Source organism: Dysidea avara, chromosome 11 (assembly GCF_963678975.1).
Source record: "Dysidea avara chromosome 11, odDysAvar1.4, whole genome shotgun sequence".
Lineage (NCBI taxonomy): Eukaryota > Metazoa > Porifera > Demospongiae > Dictyoceratida > Dysideidae > Dysidea > Dysidea avara.
Window position 1 is genome coordinate 13107073 of NC_089282.1, and position 17719 is coordinate 13124791.

General features: G+C 37.7%; 1 protein-coding gene and 2 long non-coding RNA genes across 4 annotated transcripts; 2 read left to right on the top strand and 1 right to left on the bottom strand.

Moving 5' to 3' along the window:
- Positions 1-404: 404 nt before the first annotated feature.
- LOC136237968 (uncharacterized) lies at positions 405-3485 on the top strand. Its single transcript, XR_010692681.1, has 2 exons — positions 405-520; positions 3247-3485. It is a non-coding gene; the product is annotated as an uncharacterized lncRNA (long non-coding RNA).
- On the bottom strand, positions 3036-8483 carry LOC136237970 (uncharacterized). The gene is made up of 2 exons (XR_010692683.1): positions 8104-8483; positions 3036-3390 (listed from the first exon to the last, which is right to left on the bottom strand). It is a non-coding gene; the product is annotated as an uncharacterized lncRNA (long non-coding RNA).
- On the top strand, positions 8298-17564 carry LOC136237962 (transcription factor IIIA-like). 2 transcript variants are annotated; one of them, XM_066028250.1, is made up of 10 exons: positions 8298-8474; positions 8556-8659; positions 8712-8802; positions 8856-8947; positions 15272-15432; positions 15487-15533; positions 15583-15678; positions 15726-15854; positions 17085-17138; positions 17334-17564. In XM_066028250.1, exons 1-10 carry the CDS (start codon positions 8370-8372, stop codon positions 17457-17459), a joined length of 1005 nt encoding a protein of 334 aa, XP_065884322.1. In that variant the 5' UTR covers positions 8298-8369; the 3' UTR covers positions 17460-17564. The 2 variants fall into 2 exon arrangements, with proteins under 2 accessions (XP_065884322.1, XP_065884323.1); XM_066028251.1 differs by having other exon boundaries at positions 8304-8474; positions 15726-15821.
- Positions 17565-17719: the final 155 nt, after the last annotated feature.

The following is a 17719-nucleotide window of genomic DNA, read 5'->3' on the forward strand; positions in this document are numbered from 1 at the left end:
TTTATAGTCAATCAAATTTTTCATCATACATTTCCTATATGGAAGCCATAAAATGCCCTTTCCCGATAGAGCCAAATCTCCCATGTCTGCCGTTGACACCTTTACTGTCACCACTAATCTGGTTGGCTAACCCTTGAGGAAAAATCCACTTTTCTTTTTTAGCTGTTTTTCTCAACTTAATTGAACTTTTGCCTAGTGTCACTAGTCTCGCGTGGCCAGACCCTTGAGATTATAAGCGGCGCGCGGAAAGGGTCTGGCCACGCGAGACTATAGTGTCACTCGCGTAAACTTCACCGTATAGTACTTCTGCAACATTGACGCCGCCTGCAGACCTGGAGCAGTACAAAGAGGCTATCGTTTTGTTCACTCATGTGGAGTCCATAAGCGTCTATAAAAATAATTATATGCATATTACTGAGCGCTATAATTAGAATCGATATTTGAGTCGTCTGCGAAGTCTGATAACAGGGTGTGATAAGCCGCGTTAGAAGCAACAGAACTGCCTGTCAGGATAATTGAGGTATGGGAAACTATGTGCATTTGTCTACTATCAAATAGATTGCTGATGTCCTACCTGGGTTGAACCCTAGTACCCTCCCCTCCTCTGTGGAGGAGCCATGAACTTGGAAATACTGCCTAGCACTGTATTTTTTCGTCCTTTTAACATTGGGGCTTGGCAACTGTTGGGTACGACATAATTGTATTGCCTGATTTTGGTGTCACATAACTTGATTTCCACATTAACTATCTTTTGCTTTCTGGAACTGCTTTTGTTCCTGTACTTAAAACTTACCGTATGGCCTAAATATTTTGAGAGGGAAAATTTTCGCTGATTTTGGGGGTTATCAACCAGCCTTGAAGTATTTAGACCTCCATATAGCCTTGAGTTCTAACAACTTTAGCACCAGCCCTATAGGCTAAACTAGAGTTAAACTGCAATCATGCAGTTGTGGTCTAGCAATAGTATGTACATATATACAACCATCCGACCCTTTGGGACACAAAGCTTCAAAGTGTACGTGTGACTACCATTTTATAACATGTTCCCCCATGGCATGCAAGTGAATCCAGTAAGGCAGGTAATTTTGTGTGTGACTGTCTTTCCCTATAATGCCACGCTATATGTCAAAATGTGCCTGTATGTGTATTTTACAAATTCATGGCCACAAGTATACTATTTTCCTACCATATGAGGAGTTTTATAAGCTATATAGTCTGGTTGCCCAACAGTTGAATTTCCAAACACTGGTCACCTCATCCATAGCAAGTCAGCCACCACTTCTGGGCAACTCAGTGTTGACATGAATATATTTTCACACTTAATATGTACACACTCTATTTTTAGTGTGTGTAGTATGTGTCTTCAATTATAAGACCCTTTACACCCCTGGGATAGGAATCTCCACATATTTGCTGTACTTTGTGCTCAGACTATCTGCACCATTTTATTAATTGGTGTTGACCGGGTGAGAAAAGTTAACTATTATTATACTGTGAATCTTGTGTTGTTTGCTTCAGTAATCTTGTTCTTTACTGTGAGCCAAAAGGTGATTTTGGAGACAAATTAGTAACAGTGACAAAGATCCAAATGACTGAAACTTTGGCTAGCTGTAAGTCTCGAATCATTCATTGTACAAATGTCAAATTCATTCTATAAGTATAACTGGGTAACCAACGAAGTCATTAGTCCATTTCTCCTTTGACAGTGCGTATTCTAATCCCACCACTCAAATGATGTGGCAAACTTTGGCTAGCTCTTCTTAGCTTACAAGTTGTTTTGTGTACTTACCAATTCTTTGTTAATCGAACTGAAGTAAAGTCATCCCTACTGCCACTGAACAGAGATTCCAATCTTCAGGGTGTAAAGGACCTATGCTTCAATCAACAAAACATCCCATGGCAATATAATAAAATGACGTCACACTTCTAGTGTAGTTTTGTCATCTACTATTGTGGTCCAATTATAGTCTAGCATGATTATTATTCCTGCTACAAGTTTAAAGGTGTTCGTAGTAAGTAAAAAACTAGGTGCATAAAAACTGACAGTTAAATTTACAAAACATGATCATGCAGCCAAATTTCAAATCACAAGCAACTGCAGAAATATATGTATGTGTGTATGTATACTATGTATGTACCATGCATCAGAATTTATCAGTTTATTTATTGTAATAAATAAAGTGTTGGTGTGATTGCAACAGGGCAGGTAACATGATAAATACTTTTATGTGTTGCAGACACACGAGAATCTGGCCTATCAAATATACCTAATGGTGAAGCTAGGCTAAATTTGATGTAATAAATTGTCCTATTGCACCTCAAGGTTGCAAACACCAAAAGATTGGGATTCATCACTGTCCTTATTTAGAACCTACGGAAGGTCACCATGAGCTTGACATAAAGTGTTTTTATTACATACAGTATGTACAACATCCTATGAAATTGCTAAGCTAAATGCAATACACATAGTATCACACGTATAGCTTCAGCAACTTTACTTCGATTTAACCATGGAATGTCGTGGTTATTATGTGCACACACACTCACACACAACTACACCCACTACTCTACACAGATACATACACTACACATCAACACGCACGCACGCGCGCACACACACAGACGCACACACAAACGTACTAACACACACACAAACGCACTCACACACACACACAAATGCACTCACACACACAGACACGCACTCACACGCACACACAAACGCACAGACACAAACGCACTCACACACACACTACACATGCACACACAGTACACACACACAAACTACACAGGCACACTACACATGCACACACACTACAAACGCACTACACACTACACTTGTATAGTTTAATATTATGTGCAATTGCTATGTACTCTATTTGTGAAAGTTAATTTGAGAAACTTTGAACCTTGAGTTAAAAGCAAAAAGAAACAACAAAAAAACATGGTCATAGTAGCTAGTTAGCTACACATATAGCTAGCATTGTAAAGAAAGTAATTTCCCAAATTCAGGCTATCCCCTCAGTCAATCACTAGGGTCTGTTTAGGATGTTCAACAAATTTGGTAATATACATATACATAAATACATACATACAATAATGGCATGCATGTAAAAATTTTTCCTGTAGCTCTTTATTCTTCACTGGGAATATTTTTTGTTACAGTATCTGCTGTACTGCCATACTCCTCAGCACACTGTAATATACATACATTATATGAGTGGAATAAATGTTTGTTTATTAATGCAGGCAGCAACAATGTCTTCATCCAAAATCTGGTGTAACTGACGATCGCTCTCATAGCAACTGCAAATGGCCATTACCTCGATCAGTCATTTATCATTTGAAGAACACTGTCATCATCATGAGGGAAGCATTTTCATTGGACAGGAGCTATTCAGATATAACAAAATGTATTTAACTAACATTAGTTTGCTGGTAAAATATATTACTTTAAACCAACAAATATTTATTCATGAGCAACAGTACATGTACACACTACAACATTATTGTGAATATGGTATCATTACAAGTCAACGAGCATCACAGAAGGCGTTTTCACAATGCAGCAGGGATATTTATTGCTACAATTGCAGCATTAGTGTTACTATCCTATGCTACAGTGTTGTATTGCTGCTTATCCTTTTATACTAGGCAAAGCCAAATCTGATATTTTTATGTATCATTGAGCAGCAATTAGATAACTGATTTTGTACAATCACGCTAGAGGTGTCACTAGCTCAGTTCAGTACAATGCGTGTATGGCCATGTTGGAAGTTTACTTGTTCCCTGTAATGTTGTGTGAAGTACTGTATCTTAGCCTCACAAAAACTACTTCTTTGCCTGGCCATGGTCATGCAACTTTCCAAAATAAAGAGACAAACAATGACAAACACACTACAGGTATACACACTTGCTTTACTGATCATCCCACATGGAAACCAAAGAACATGTTAATATGTACCCTTAGCTGGAAAGATTCGGTTCCACTGTTGTGGCTCCTTTGGAAAATGCCTTTACAACCATGTGTTTAGTCCCCAGAACCTACCATAACAACAGTGAAGAACCAGATAACAAAGAAGTGACTCCTTGATGCAGAGTGATCAATAGTTTAGCACAAACCAAGTCTGCACCAACTGAGAGTTCCCAACCCTATTCTTTCAGTATCCTTCAGAACTACAGTGGGACCTCCCTATAATAGTTTGGCCTATTTTTGTGACATTATAGAGGGTTATCCTTTTTCAGAGATAAAATATATTATGATGCTAGACCAAAATCCTTGTTTGGAGAGATTTTCTCTATTGTGTGCTTAGTGGTCCCACTGCCCACTGCAGTTTGGGTTCATGACATGACCTAGCCATTAAAGGCTTCATAATATAGTCACTGGTGAAATATAGGAGTTTTCAATAATTCTACCAACCAGTGCATATGATGCTGCACCTGTTGCACACCACGCATAAACACACCCTACATACATTACACTCACAATTATATTGCCACAGATAGTTGGGTTATAAACATGTTGGAAGTCCACATCACTAGGTGCTACTAATCACTGGACTTAACTATTGGAGATATCACTGGATGTATGTACATGTACCAAAGTAACTGCTAGTTATAGTTTAAGTACTGCCACACATGTGTATGGAAATACAGCATGAGGGGCATGCCAAGAGGGTAATACAGCACAAGGCGAAGCCAAGTCCTGTATTTGCCTCAAGACACCATTTGAGTGCTGTATTTTTCGTATTGAAGATCTGTAGGACACCTGGTCCTACAGCCTGTTCAAAGATATTAAATCAATTTAAGTGTTACATCGTATTTCCTTGCTTGGAGTGAATTTCTTGAGTACCCAAATTCCTTCGATTTTTGGTGATTACACTACAGTACAATTATGCAGCTAACTGGGGAAATACAGTACACTTGGACAAGTACAGTATGGAAAATTTATGTAAGGAATGTTACAAAAACAACCTCACTCAGACAGCGCAATTGATTACATGCGTGGCATTGTACGTAAATCACCAAACTGACCCTACCAGTTTGTTCTACGACTAGAAATAGCGATAGATTACATAAACACCTACTGATAGTCCGATCAAAGCAACAACCCCACACAGACAGCATAATGGATCATGTGCTTGACACTGTTGTCAAACGTAACTAATCCTACCAGTTTGTCCTGCGACTACAAATAGATTGTATGACAAGTAACGTAGTAATATGACTCATAGAGTACAGTTATGGTACTGTACGGAAAATACAGTACACAGCAGCACTTTGATCCTTCCACGCAAAGTACAATATATAGCATTACAGTACCATTTGGGCATAGTAACAAGAGGGACTAAGTCGGCTAGAGCACCACAAAGTATATTTTAAAAGGCACCTGCACTTACCTTTTTCATCACACAGACTCAGCGATGCCCATAGTATCAACACCAGAGCATACCAGCAGGGCTGACTGCTCAGTAAACAATAATAATAACTAGAAAGATGAACGTGCTAATCAAAAGGTTGCAGGTTCGATGCTCAGGCTGGGTTCTGTACTGTTGTTTCCTTGAGCAAAAAACTTTACTTTCATTGCTCACAGCCACCCAGCTGTTAAACTGGGAACATATTGAATGAATGTATCTATGTAATCAGGGCATGGCTGAAAGCAGCCTGCTTGGCTGATGCCGTCATCCCTGTAGAAACAAACAGAAACATTAAATTTAATTTAGTTACCTGAAACTTTTTTATCTGTAGGGAAAGATAAGACTGGAGAGAGAGAAGAGAAGACTTGGAAATCGGGTACTTAATTGCATGCTTATTGATTTAAGTTAACTGCAGGATGTTAAGGTCACTGAAGCAATGCCAAACAAGTAGCCATATCAGTACGTGATAGTAGAGGATTCACAACATTCAAAGTTCACATTTTATTCAGTGTTGGAATTATTGAACACAAATGAAAGAAAACAACCATTAAGCACGCAGTGGTAAATAATCAAAGCGTTGGAGTCGTTGTTGCTCGCCTAGCTCTGTCATATTCTCTGCGTCTAGCCAATCTATATACATATAGTGGTGATATTATATCAAACATCATTATAGGCCAAACCAAAGTAATTATAAGTTTCACGGATTGTTATTAACCTGGCAGGTTAGAAAAATACCTGTGACCATAGATAATATACTGTAACTGACTGTTTTATTAGAGTAAATGTGACTGATCTATTAGAGTATATCGATGTTACGGATGACAGTGCTAAAATGCAAAGAATTAAGGACTTCCGTCTCGGACTTCCGTTTTCCCCACTTTTATTCTTTAAGCTCTCCATCACTACCAGCTACCACACCAATTACTGATTACACATTATTAATAAGTTTAGAGTCTTTTTAGCCAATCATGTGATTTTTATTTTGTTTTCAAGTTTGGCAAAACACTGATACACTGACCCACCGCATCCGTGAAACATAAGGCATGGCCTTAGTGATAAACCCTGCATCTTTTCATCTCATGATTCTTGGGCACTTCTTTCTCTATCATGTTCTCTTCTTCTCCTTAATCTCTCATCTCTTTCCGTGTGCGTTCGGGTGCTACTGTACACGTGAGGTAGCTCTGGGACCACTACCAACTGTGGGGACTTTCCGATTTGTATAGGAAATTTTTGTGCACGCGATGTACGTACTATTTCAACTACCAAGTGTGGGGCTTTCTGGTTTCTTTTGGGAATTTTTGTGCACGCGACGTATGTACCATTTCAACCAGCAAGTGTGGGGCTTTCCGGTTTCTTTAGGGAATTTTCGTGCACGCGACGTACGTACCATGGCCACTTGACAATACTGGGGCTCGCTCAGGCTCGCCCCAATAACACTAATCTTGCACAATAACTTAAATATTTTTGCTACAGCACCTATGGAATAAACAAAACAATAGCCTCAAATCAATGTTGCTGTTAACAAGTATTGGATAATGCCCAGAAATGAGAAATGATGATTGGCTTGTTACGTCAAGGTGGTCAGTTGATGTTATACCGTAACGTAGAAATTTTCATGGTGTATAAATTTTCATGGATTTCGTGGTTTGCAGCTGATCCACGAACATTAATCCACATAAAGCTGATCCATGAAAGTTAATCCATTTTAAAACTCACGTCTCAGTTCTAGTAGACCTATTAACTGTTGCCACCAATACACTTTCCTTATGTGCTACAATATATAGATATGCTGACGACGACACGTGCACCTGTTCACCACATGAATAGCTATGTACTGATGGCCTTGTTCAAGTATCTAAGACCCATTTCCTCTGATTCCAGCAGGCCGCAAGATTCTTTTGTGGCGAGTCAACTCCACAAAATGGTTTGCTTAGTCCCAGATAAGTACGCCAGCGTAAATGGAGTGGCTAGCCAAAGCTGTTAAGTTGTAACCCCTAAACGATACCTTAAAGCACTCCCCGCGGATCCTCGAGAAAGTAAACTGGCTCATCAAGATTAAACCACGAAAATTATACCCACAAAATTTAATACACTTGCAAACCTGTCCGAAAATTTTACCCATGAAATTTAATACACTTACGGTAACCTCATTAGACAAACAAACTGATACAATGTCTCACAACCAGAACACTACTAAATGTCCATGGATTTGTAAAGTACGGTCAATTATTTTATATCAGGATGGTTCAGTGCCAGGGAAAAGACTAAGATAAAATTCCCATCTGATTTGCCTATGGATCACTTGGGGGATGCAGGCCCCCTGCATCCTCTACACCATCACTGCCACTAGTACCATCCCAAAGATGCAAAGAGGCAACAAAGGTCAGTTGGTTGCACATAATTTCATACACTAGGCTACAGCACTATTATCAAGAGTTTACTCTACATTAATGACTTGCACCTCTACAGCAAAAGATAGTTAATGTGGCTATCACGTTAAGTGACACCAAAATCAATGCACACTCTCTATAATGGCAATACAATTATGTCGTACCCAACAGTTGCCAAGCCCCAATGTTGTGAGCCATGATAGTATACCCAGGGTCAGGGTTCAACCCAGGTGTGCATTATAAAAGGACATCAGAAATTTTGTCATTTGATAGTAGACAAGTGCACACAGTTTCCATACCTCAATTATCCTGACAGTGGCAGTTCCGTTGCCTCTAACTTGGCTCATCAGACTTCACAGACGACTCAATTATATAATAATAAATAATTATCGATTCTAATTATAGCACTCAGTAATATGCATGTAATTATTTTTATGAAAGCGCCTATAGGCGCTTATGGACTCAACAAAACGATAGCCATACAAAGAATGGACCGCACTTTATCGACTACTCTAATACAACGTTCACACACGTGTTAGTTATATTCTAATAAATTAGTTCGCTCATGGCAGAAAAAGCAACGTTCGCTTGCGATTTCCCTGGCTGTGATAAGGTTTATCCAAAACAGTGGAGATTAAAAGAACACCAATGCTCAACTCACACGGGAGAGGTATAGAATTACGCGTTCAGTACGATCAGCAATTTATCGATAATTTGTTATTTACTTCTTTACATGCTATCTGTCTTTCAGAGAGCGTTTATTTGTAAACATGAAGGTTGTACAAAGTCATACGTACGAAATTCTCATCTGAAGAGACATATTCAAATGAGCCACAGTGAAGAAAAACCTTTCAAGTCTGTTAATTTTCTTTGTTTTAGCACCATTGCTTGGTTGTATGGTGTATAGATGCAGCTGGGAAGGCTGTGGAGCTACTTTCAGTGTAGCCTACAATCTTAAGAAACACAAGAAGAGGCATGACCTACCTAATCCTTATAGTGTAAGTTGTGTGTGTATGTTCTATTAGGAGTTTTGTGTGAGCATGTCTTGCAGTGTGAAGAGGATGGGTGTGATTGCTCATTTCGAAAACGTTCTCAACTTCTTAATCATGTAGAAAGCTGCCACCCTGGAAGAAAGCAATATTCGTGAGTTTTAGATTTGAAATTATACTTTGTGTATTTTAATACAACCTTGCTTAGTGTGTGGTAAAATGCAAAAACTCGTAATAATTATTTTTATGGAAACAAATACTATGAACTCATAGGGTTTTTTTGGAGGTAAGACTTGAAAGGATAAAAACTGACATGGAATTGCTTGCAAAATATACAAGACTCGCACATAACATTTCAGTGCTGGCAAGGTGGCAGTACAGAAACACTTTAGAGCTAAGATGGCCATATTACTTGTCTAATATGGTAGTTTCTTGTAATGTGCTATGAGGATATTGTGTTAGCAAATAGTAAAGACCTAGCTACACATGACATGTGACTATTGTACTGTGGCAGTTTGACCTTTAGTAGAAGAATGAATAGGTACTGTGTGTAGTGTAGTGAGTATGTGTATGTACAACTGTTAATTGTTGTTATAACGTTATTACATAATTATGTAAGGCAAACAGGTCAGAACACCAAATAAGGCAACTGGTTTCAAAGAATTGCATTGCTATATAGAATGAATGCACTTTACAGAGTTCTGGCATTACTGAGAAAGAACAGACTGACCTTTGTATGGCAGCTCCTTATGACCTTGAATAAGTGTTCATCTCTAATGGCTAAGTTAATCGACCACTCCGCTTTAATATAATGGATTAATGTTCAGTTAAATACTGAAGAGTTAGCAACATGTTTGAAGTATTCTTTTGCTGGCCTACATTATAAAACATGGCTTCTGATTTTTATGCACATGACTTATGTTTAGTAATAAGCCACAGGACATCCGAACATAGAAACTGTGATACCAAAATATCCCATAGTGGTGATCAATATTTAAAATACAAGGAACTAAACGTATATGTGTTCACACTTCACAGAAAGGCCACAGAAAGGCCACATAAACTTAAAAACTTGTCAAACAATACTGAAAGCAGCAATGTAGGTGGGCCTATTTAATTTTCATTTAAATACCTCACCTGACTTAGAATTAGCTTGGTTGACCATGGAAATAAATTCACAAAAAGTCACATGCTTGAAAATAGCCAAAGAGATCAATAGCCTTTTCAGTTTAAATTAGTGCATCCACCCCTGGGGCAGACGGTGTGAAGTTTCATTGGTTGGATATATGTGGACAACCAACCGGAAATCGACTGTAGTAGTTGCCACTAATAGTCCTACAACTCACTCAATGATGATGCATTTAGGAAAACAATGAAATCGAAGAGGATGAGTAACCAATAATTATATGCCAAAGGGTGGCTGAGTACAAAGTTAATTGTACCTCTTTGTGCTCATTGTTTTCTTGTACTGTTGTATCAGTTCTATGTTTCATTTTGTATTTGCATGGTGCAATTTAAAAGCGGTAATTGTTACTCACAACAATCACACAAGAATATAATTGTCGTACAATCCTTGATGTCAGCCGAAGGTACTCATGTGATTACTCCCCACCAACTTCACATGCAGGCACAAAAAAAAACTAACTCTGAATTTTATGAGTGCTATTTTACAAAGAATGATAGCAGTAAAGGATAGCCTTACCTTCTCTGTTGAATAATGTGTGCATTGGTTTGTGGTATACTAAGTTATCGTCATATGGTTATTCACTTTTGGTAGGGTGTTTGAAAATTTTATGTGAATCCAGTAGTCCAGTCCAGTAACTATCCCAGTTCATTCAAGGGCTCCACATTGCATAGTATTTAGATATCATGTTCACAAGCCGATTGACTAGTAAATTATTTTAATATAGTCAGTGTACTTTGGACTAGCCAAATGCTGCTGGGAGAACAGTTAGATTATATGAGTAGGGAGAGGCAGATAGATGGGTTGACAATAGTTTACGGCTACTTATTGTTGATAGAATATATACATCATTAAAATCTGTGTATATAAAGCATTGAAATATATATCAGGTAATATTTTATTATCACCCATGCTCTCAGCTTTTGGGTAATAAATAGGTTTTAAGTGCTGTAGTTACACCTTGTAGCACTATGAGCTCCAGGTGATAACAATGATGTTAAATTCTACAAACATAATAATAATTAATCAAGTGGAAAACTAAATTTTTTGCTCCAATGGGTATAAAGTTTTTCAAAAAGAGCAGCATAATTTGTTTGTTGTAGAAATTTTTTAATAGAGAAGCTCCTCTACTTCTGTCAGTGTTATGAGATCATGTACCAAGAATACTAGAAGACCTGTTCTGTAAACATCCCGTCTCTCTCTTGTTTGAGCTATTAGGATGTAAATGTGAGGTCACTTCTCATGTTGATATGAAGGCTACACTGTTTATATTGGCAGTGGATGTGAAATTTTATATTAACAAGTGATGTCATTTTCTGACGCACATTTTGTAGTGCCACTTGCTGCCAATTTGTAAACTTCCTATCATAATGTTGTTTAACTTGTTTGTTAATGCCACTAGTCAGTTAGTGGTCTTTATTGCTGAGAAATTTTATATTGAAGTACAGTGTGGAATATAAAAGTGTGGACATCTTATGACCTTCCAAATTTATGTACTGAATTGTTTTTCAAGTGTCCACATTAAATATTATTTCCTCTCTTGAATTTCTTCTCTATTGAATAAGTACATTCCCTAAGTGTTTGTTTTAATGGATTTCCCCTTGCATAAATGACTGAGTCTTGTATTGTCTTATATTGTTGGTGGTATAAGAGTTGCCATACCTGTTCATCCAGCCAAAACACTCCATGTTTAATTAGCACATATTCATATATGGGGTGAATGTCTACAAGTCCCCTTATTGTTATTGATGGGTGAACTGTCTGGTATCAAAGAAGGCAGTTAATGAAGTGGTTTTAGGAAGGGACTCATCTGCTATTGTGTTTATTGTTTTCAGGTAAAGCCCCTGTTTTGCTTGCTTTGCCAGACTATATATTTGCTGATAGATCTGCTGAGGTGTGTGTAGTATAGTGAAAAGTGTGGGTCATCATACAGTATGGTTGTACTGTATATTAGGGATCATGGAGGTTTATATTTTTTCAAAAAGTATTGACCAGAAAACAGCCAAGCAAAAGTGTCTTCAGTACGATGCTAAATGCTTCTGCCATGAAATTTTTATTCAGTGATTTCTGACTAACTGACTTGTCTTCAGATAAATGTAACTCGATAATGGTTAAAGCTACAGGCTTGATCTTTTCACTGTTAGATTTTGCTTTAGCCTGACAGATGCCTTTGTCGTACTGCAGTGCATACAATGTGCACATCATGGACTTACCTTTGTCCTCCTTTGTGTCCCATTTCTCTTTGTTGACAGTTCAGGATGTCGGTTCATGGTAGCATGTGATGCCTTCCGCACATTTGTAACAGAAATCATCTGTATTTTGCGTAGTAACTGGATTGATTGCAGAGACGTTTCTAGTACTGCTCTTCATTTGTAGCACCATGTAATGGGCTGAACATAGCTGAAAATGAAACATAATGGCCACTTCACACAATTGATAGCTGGGGATTAAACCATTAAGTCTGACCCCATTCTTTTTTTTGTTTTGTTTGTTTGTTTGTTTTTGATGCGGTATGTGATGGTTCCATAGTCATAATTATGTTACCAAAAAAAAGTAAACAAACAAGTACAAGTAAAAACTATGAGATCAGGTAGGGATCATAAAGGGAGGTCGCTTACACCTGCAGATATACTAGTGGCCCTAATTCAGTCATATGAAGGTATGGGTAGGGATTACACGTCCGCCAGTACAATAACCTCCTTTGTGTCACAACTTTTATTTCTGTGATTCCATAGTCAAACTTAAAAGTCTACAATTATTATAGATCTGTGAATTTGTTTCCTTTATGGAGGAAAAATGAAATACCACATCCTAAGTACTATAGTTTCTATATATTTTGTATTACACAATATTTGTTAATTATCACTGCAATTCTTCCCATGTAATGGGATAGGGCAGCCAGACTGTGTGTAAGTATACTGAATAGGCTCTGTACTGGGACAAGTTCCTATAAGCATGACTCATTATGTAACCACCGTGTACATGCCTTATACAAAATATTATATACCTGTGGTACGACTCTCAGGCTATATTATATCACTGTCTTCACACTGGATTACATCATCAGACGTTAACTACTGCCTGTTATAGGCATGCTTTGTGTTCTATGTTGTCATAATGTCTTCCAAGAGATCACCAGGTGTTTGTTACTAGTATGGATTCAGTTCGGAGTCCTTGAAAACATTATATACACAATACAAATGACTTGCATTCCTTTTATCACTGGACTGAAATAATACGAGTCCATAATAACCAGTGAGCTGGTATGTCACCAGAAAACTGGTAGGCTTGGACAGTTTGTTATTGAGATTTATCTCTACTTAAAGCACTAACGGTTTCAAATTCTGTATTAGAAAAACAAAACGAGCAATTTATATTTTGTAATGGTCGTGTCATTTGAAAAAGATATTCAAGAGAATTCGTTCTTATTTGCCCCTTGCTATGGTTTCTAGACAAGGAGATATGGTTTAATTTTTTTTTAAGTGTTGCTTTGAAATTTGTTACCATTGAAAGTTGATACTTTAGGGACTGTTGTTTCTGTTTATTGTTAACACTTATAATAGCCCAAATCATGTTACCCCCCTCTTAAGATCTCCTGAGATTGGAATCTCTCTGTACTTTTAAAATAGTATTAGTGTATACCAATAAGATAAAACAGTAGTTACAAATATGGTCAAGTTACCATATCAATCGTTGAGAAAAATACCATATAAATGTTGATGAAGCAACATTGCGGCTGGAAACGAAATGAGTTGTTTTAAAACTTTTGGCAGCTGTGCAAGTTGGCGGTTACATTAGGGGTCCTTGCCCACAATTGTTTATATGCAATTCTGTGAAAGGTATCTAAGCATTGAAAATTTTCCGTTGGTTGAAACTGAAATGCATTTGTTGAATGTACATGTGTGCCACTGGCCAATTTGCTTTTAGGCAATCTAATGGCATGATAGATAACACATGTATTTCCATCCCATGCTGGAATGGACATAGTAAAGCCACCATAACTCTACATTCCATATATCCATTCCATACTGGTAGCTAATAAAACTTCATTCCATTCCACAGGTAAATTATTTCTTCTAGTTCATTCAGCATACAAGTATATATTTGAGTGCTCTTTATTATGTACCAGTCACTATATCTTATTCTGACCATACTTACATATCTCCATTCTATGCTGAAAGAAGCTGAACAACGGATAAATGACTTAATGGTTTTATAATGAGCAATATAGGATGTATATGGTGTGATGTAAGATGGCCAATAGTCTTGGACTGTCTGTCTCTTGTCTGTCTCACTGTATACATGAATGATTTTGCTGGTAAGTTGTTGTGGTGATAACGTTTGTAAACCAATTGCCATAAGTCTATTAGTTGTATACTATGTTTACACACACCACTAGCTTTCATCTTAAGGGACATATCCTAACTGAAATGTACACATATATTGGGGCTCTGAAACTTCCTAGAAATCTCTTGCAACCAGCCTTCGTATTTACTGCTATATTGTCGTGGAATAATCTACATGGTTACAGCATGTTTATAGCTAGAATTTCAAAATTTGACAAGCTGGACCTGTTTCAATTCACACATAATAAGAAGGTATTTAATGTTGTAGCGAGTTTAGTGAAGTATGGTGAGAGTTTAGTTCTAGCCATGATGCAGCTACAACGTTCATGTAATTCTTTAAGTGGTTGATGTAACTCTTGTAACTGATAGTCTGGTTTCAATTCTCTTCATACACACACTGATCTCATTACAAAAATGTGCAACGTGAATATTTTCCTTTGTCTCCTTTTTAGGAGAGAAACCACCATAGTTTTTATTGCACTTGCGTGGTGGTTCTCAGTGCTCAAGTATCTGTGGATACTGACCAAATCGAGTAAAGTCTTACCACCAATCTGATATGTGAAAATCTACATTAAATTATGCTATATCGGGTGTCTTTTTATATATAGAAAGTAGTTCAAATTCCTTCATGGGATAAGTAGAGTTCTTCGTGGAAATACAGAACTTTTGTTGTATTTCTCTTTTGCATGGCAACGTGATTTATTGAAAGCACTAAACTCCTATATACAGTTTATATCCTTTATATTTTATTTTTAAAGGAATAGCACTTCATTTCTTTGTAACAAACAAACTAGTGTGAGTTGCATTCAGTGATTTGGAAAAATTAATATTATTCATGCAACATAGTTAACCAAGTTGTGCTGTAATAATTATTTAATTACTGGATTTAATCATCTCTTCCTGACGTTTGAATTAACTTCCAGCTCTTTACATCGATTTGTTATTGTAGGTGTACAGTGGAGAGCTGTAGTGCCCAGTTCACATCCAAGCAGAAATTGGAGAAACATGAGCGCAGACATGTGGAAGGTTATAACTGTCCAAGACCCGACTGTGATGTCAATGTTCCAACATGGACGGCTTTACAGGAGCACATAAAAAGCCATCCTAAATGTAAACTTACGTTTTGTGACATCAGTAAATATCAATATTTTGTTATGATTTCAGCTTTTAAGTGCACACTCTGTGATGAGACCTTGCCAAGCAGGATTGAGGTAGACTATGAGGTGGTCATGTATACAAATTTATAACTTCCTAATCTAGTTACAACAACATAAGTCAATACACAACTTGGAATCAAAAGACGTCACCATTACATTAACTTGTCCATTTGAGGGTTGTAACCGGTCTTATTCAAAGGTATATACCACGGGTATTGAAGGCACTTTCAGTGTCAATTTTTACAGCAATCTAATCTTCAAGCACATATTGATGCGTTCCACGAAGGACTTAAACCATTCAAATGTAAACATGAAGGCTGTTCCAGTTGTTTTGCATTCAAGGTGAGTAACAAACAGGAGATATCATCAACCACAGTAAGCATTCAGCTATTGTTTTTCCTCTCCTATTCCATCATATATCATATTTCTAACACCTCCATATAATGATTGTGAAGCCTGTAATTCTGTAATTTGAAATAATAGGTTAGCCCACTCACTCTTTAGCTAATGTATTTAGTAATTTTATGTGATGCCCTCTAAGAGGTACATGCTGAAGCCTTTCTAGTGTGTGGCAAAAGCCATAAGCCTTGTTCCATGTGATATAGCAGGTTATTCAGACGTCCTGTTTTTGTGAGTAAGGATGTGGTATCTGGTTAGGAGATTTCCTATAGGGTAGCTGTGTATCCATGGTGGCCCAACAGCAACCAATTGTCCCATGTGTGTGTGTGTCTGTCTGTGTGAGGGGCAGAATAGTCAAGTGGCTAGAGCACCGGCCTGGTAAGCAAAAGGTTCCAGGTTCAATGCCTGGTATGTCCAGATGCTATTGTTGTTTCCTTGAGTAAGGAACTTTACTTGCCTTGCTCCAGTCTACCTAGCTATTTATATGGGGACCTGATGTCAACTATAGGAAGCAGCCCACCCAGCTGTAACATCAGTTGGTACCCAATGTTAACCAGGGAAGCAAATGCCAACTGTCCATGTCTCACAGGTCCAGGTGGGACTTTGGGTGCCCACACCTTCACCCATGAGGCATGGTACAGTCTCCTGCGGGTTACTAATCCTGAGAATTTTCCAATGCCGACTTGTAGCACCTGAATATGTCACAGGTATCCCAGTGCCAGTTCATGAACATACTAGCGCAGTAGCTGAAGGCTTTGTTTGTTCTTTTTTGTGTGTCTAGCACATATGACTGGTGTGTTTTGTACATACTGTGTGTATATGCGTAGAGTATGTAGTGTCATGGATGTGTGCGATGTATTGATCTAGTGTGTGTGTGTGTGTGTGCACGCACACTCGTAGTATGGTAAGAAAGGTATGTGTGGCATTTATGTGTGTTTGTACTTGTGTCTGTATACATACATGTGTCTCACTGAATGATGTCATAATATTATTATTTTTCTCTGCTACCCATGCACAACTTTACAACCACACTCCACATGTTACAGTAAATTTTGCCCCAATGACATCAAATTAAATGTCCCAATGACATCACAATCTATATCACTGCTTGGAGTGATAAAGCCATTTGGCGATATCATGCTTGAGTCATTGGCATTTGCTATTTGTATGTTTTACTTGCTAAAAATGTATATGTTGCACATCTAGCACTGTCTACTGAGACATATGAAGCTCCACAGAAGAGGAAAGAAAGAAGAGAAGGTAAGAGATATTATTACAAAATGGCTGAAGCTGCTTTTGAACTTTGACCACCGGCATGGTATTGAAGTTGGTGTTGTGGGCAGATAATTGACAAGTGTGACACACTTCACCTGTATCCCAACAAGCTTACTTCATGTGTATCATAATCATTTGTATACATAAACAAATAACTGTCTTCCTTTTTGCATCATCTAGAAAAGGCCTAGAAGACCACTTTCATCAAAGATATCTGGCTACATTGTAAAGCATACACCTGAACCTACTCCTGCTATTAATGGAATGTCAGGAGCACTGCAGACTAATACTAATGTAAAGAGCTGAAACCAAACGTAAACTTTGCGTGTGTGTACCTAGACATGATATATGTTATAGCTCAATGTATATACAATGTGTATATGCAGTGCAATAATCTTGGAAGTGATGCAAGATGATTTAGGCAACCGCTGATCCGATCTTTTGCTTTCGGTTTCAATTAGAACACATACAAGTAATTCATATAGCATTTGTAATGATTCATCATTGATTGCTGTTAACCACATGAAGTTCAGAGTGCTAAAACAAAGTGATAAGTTAACCACTCT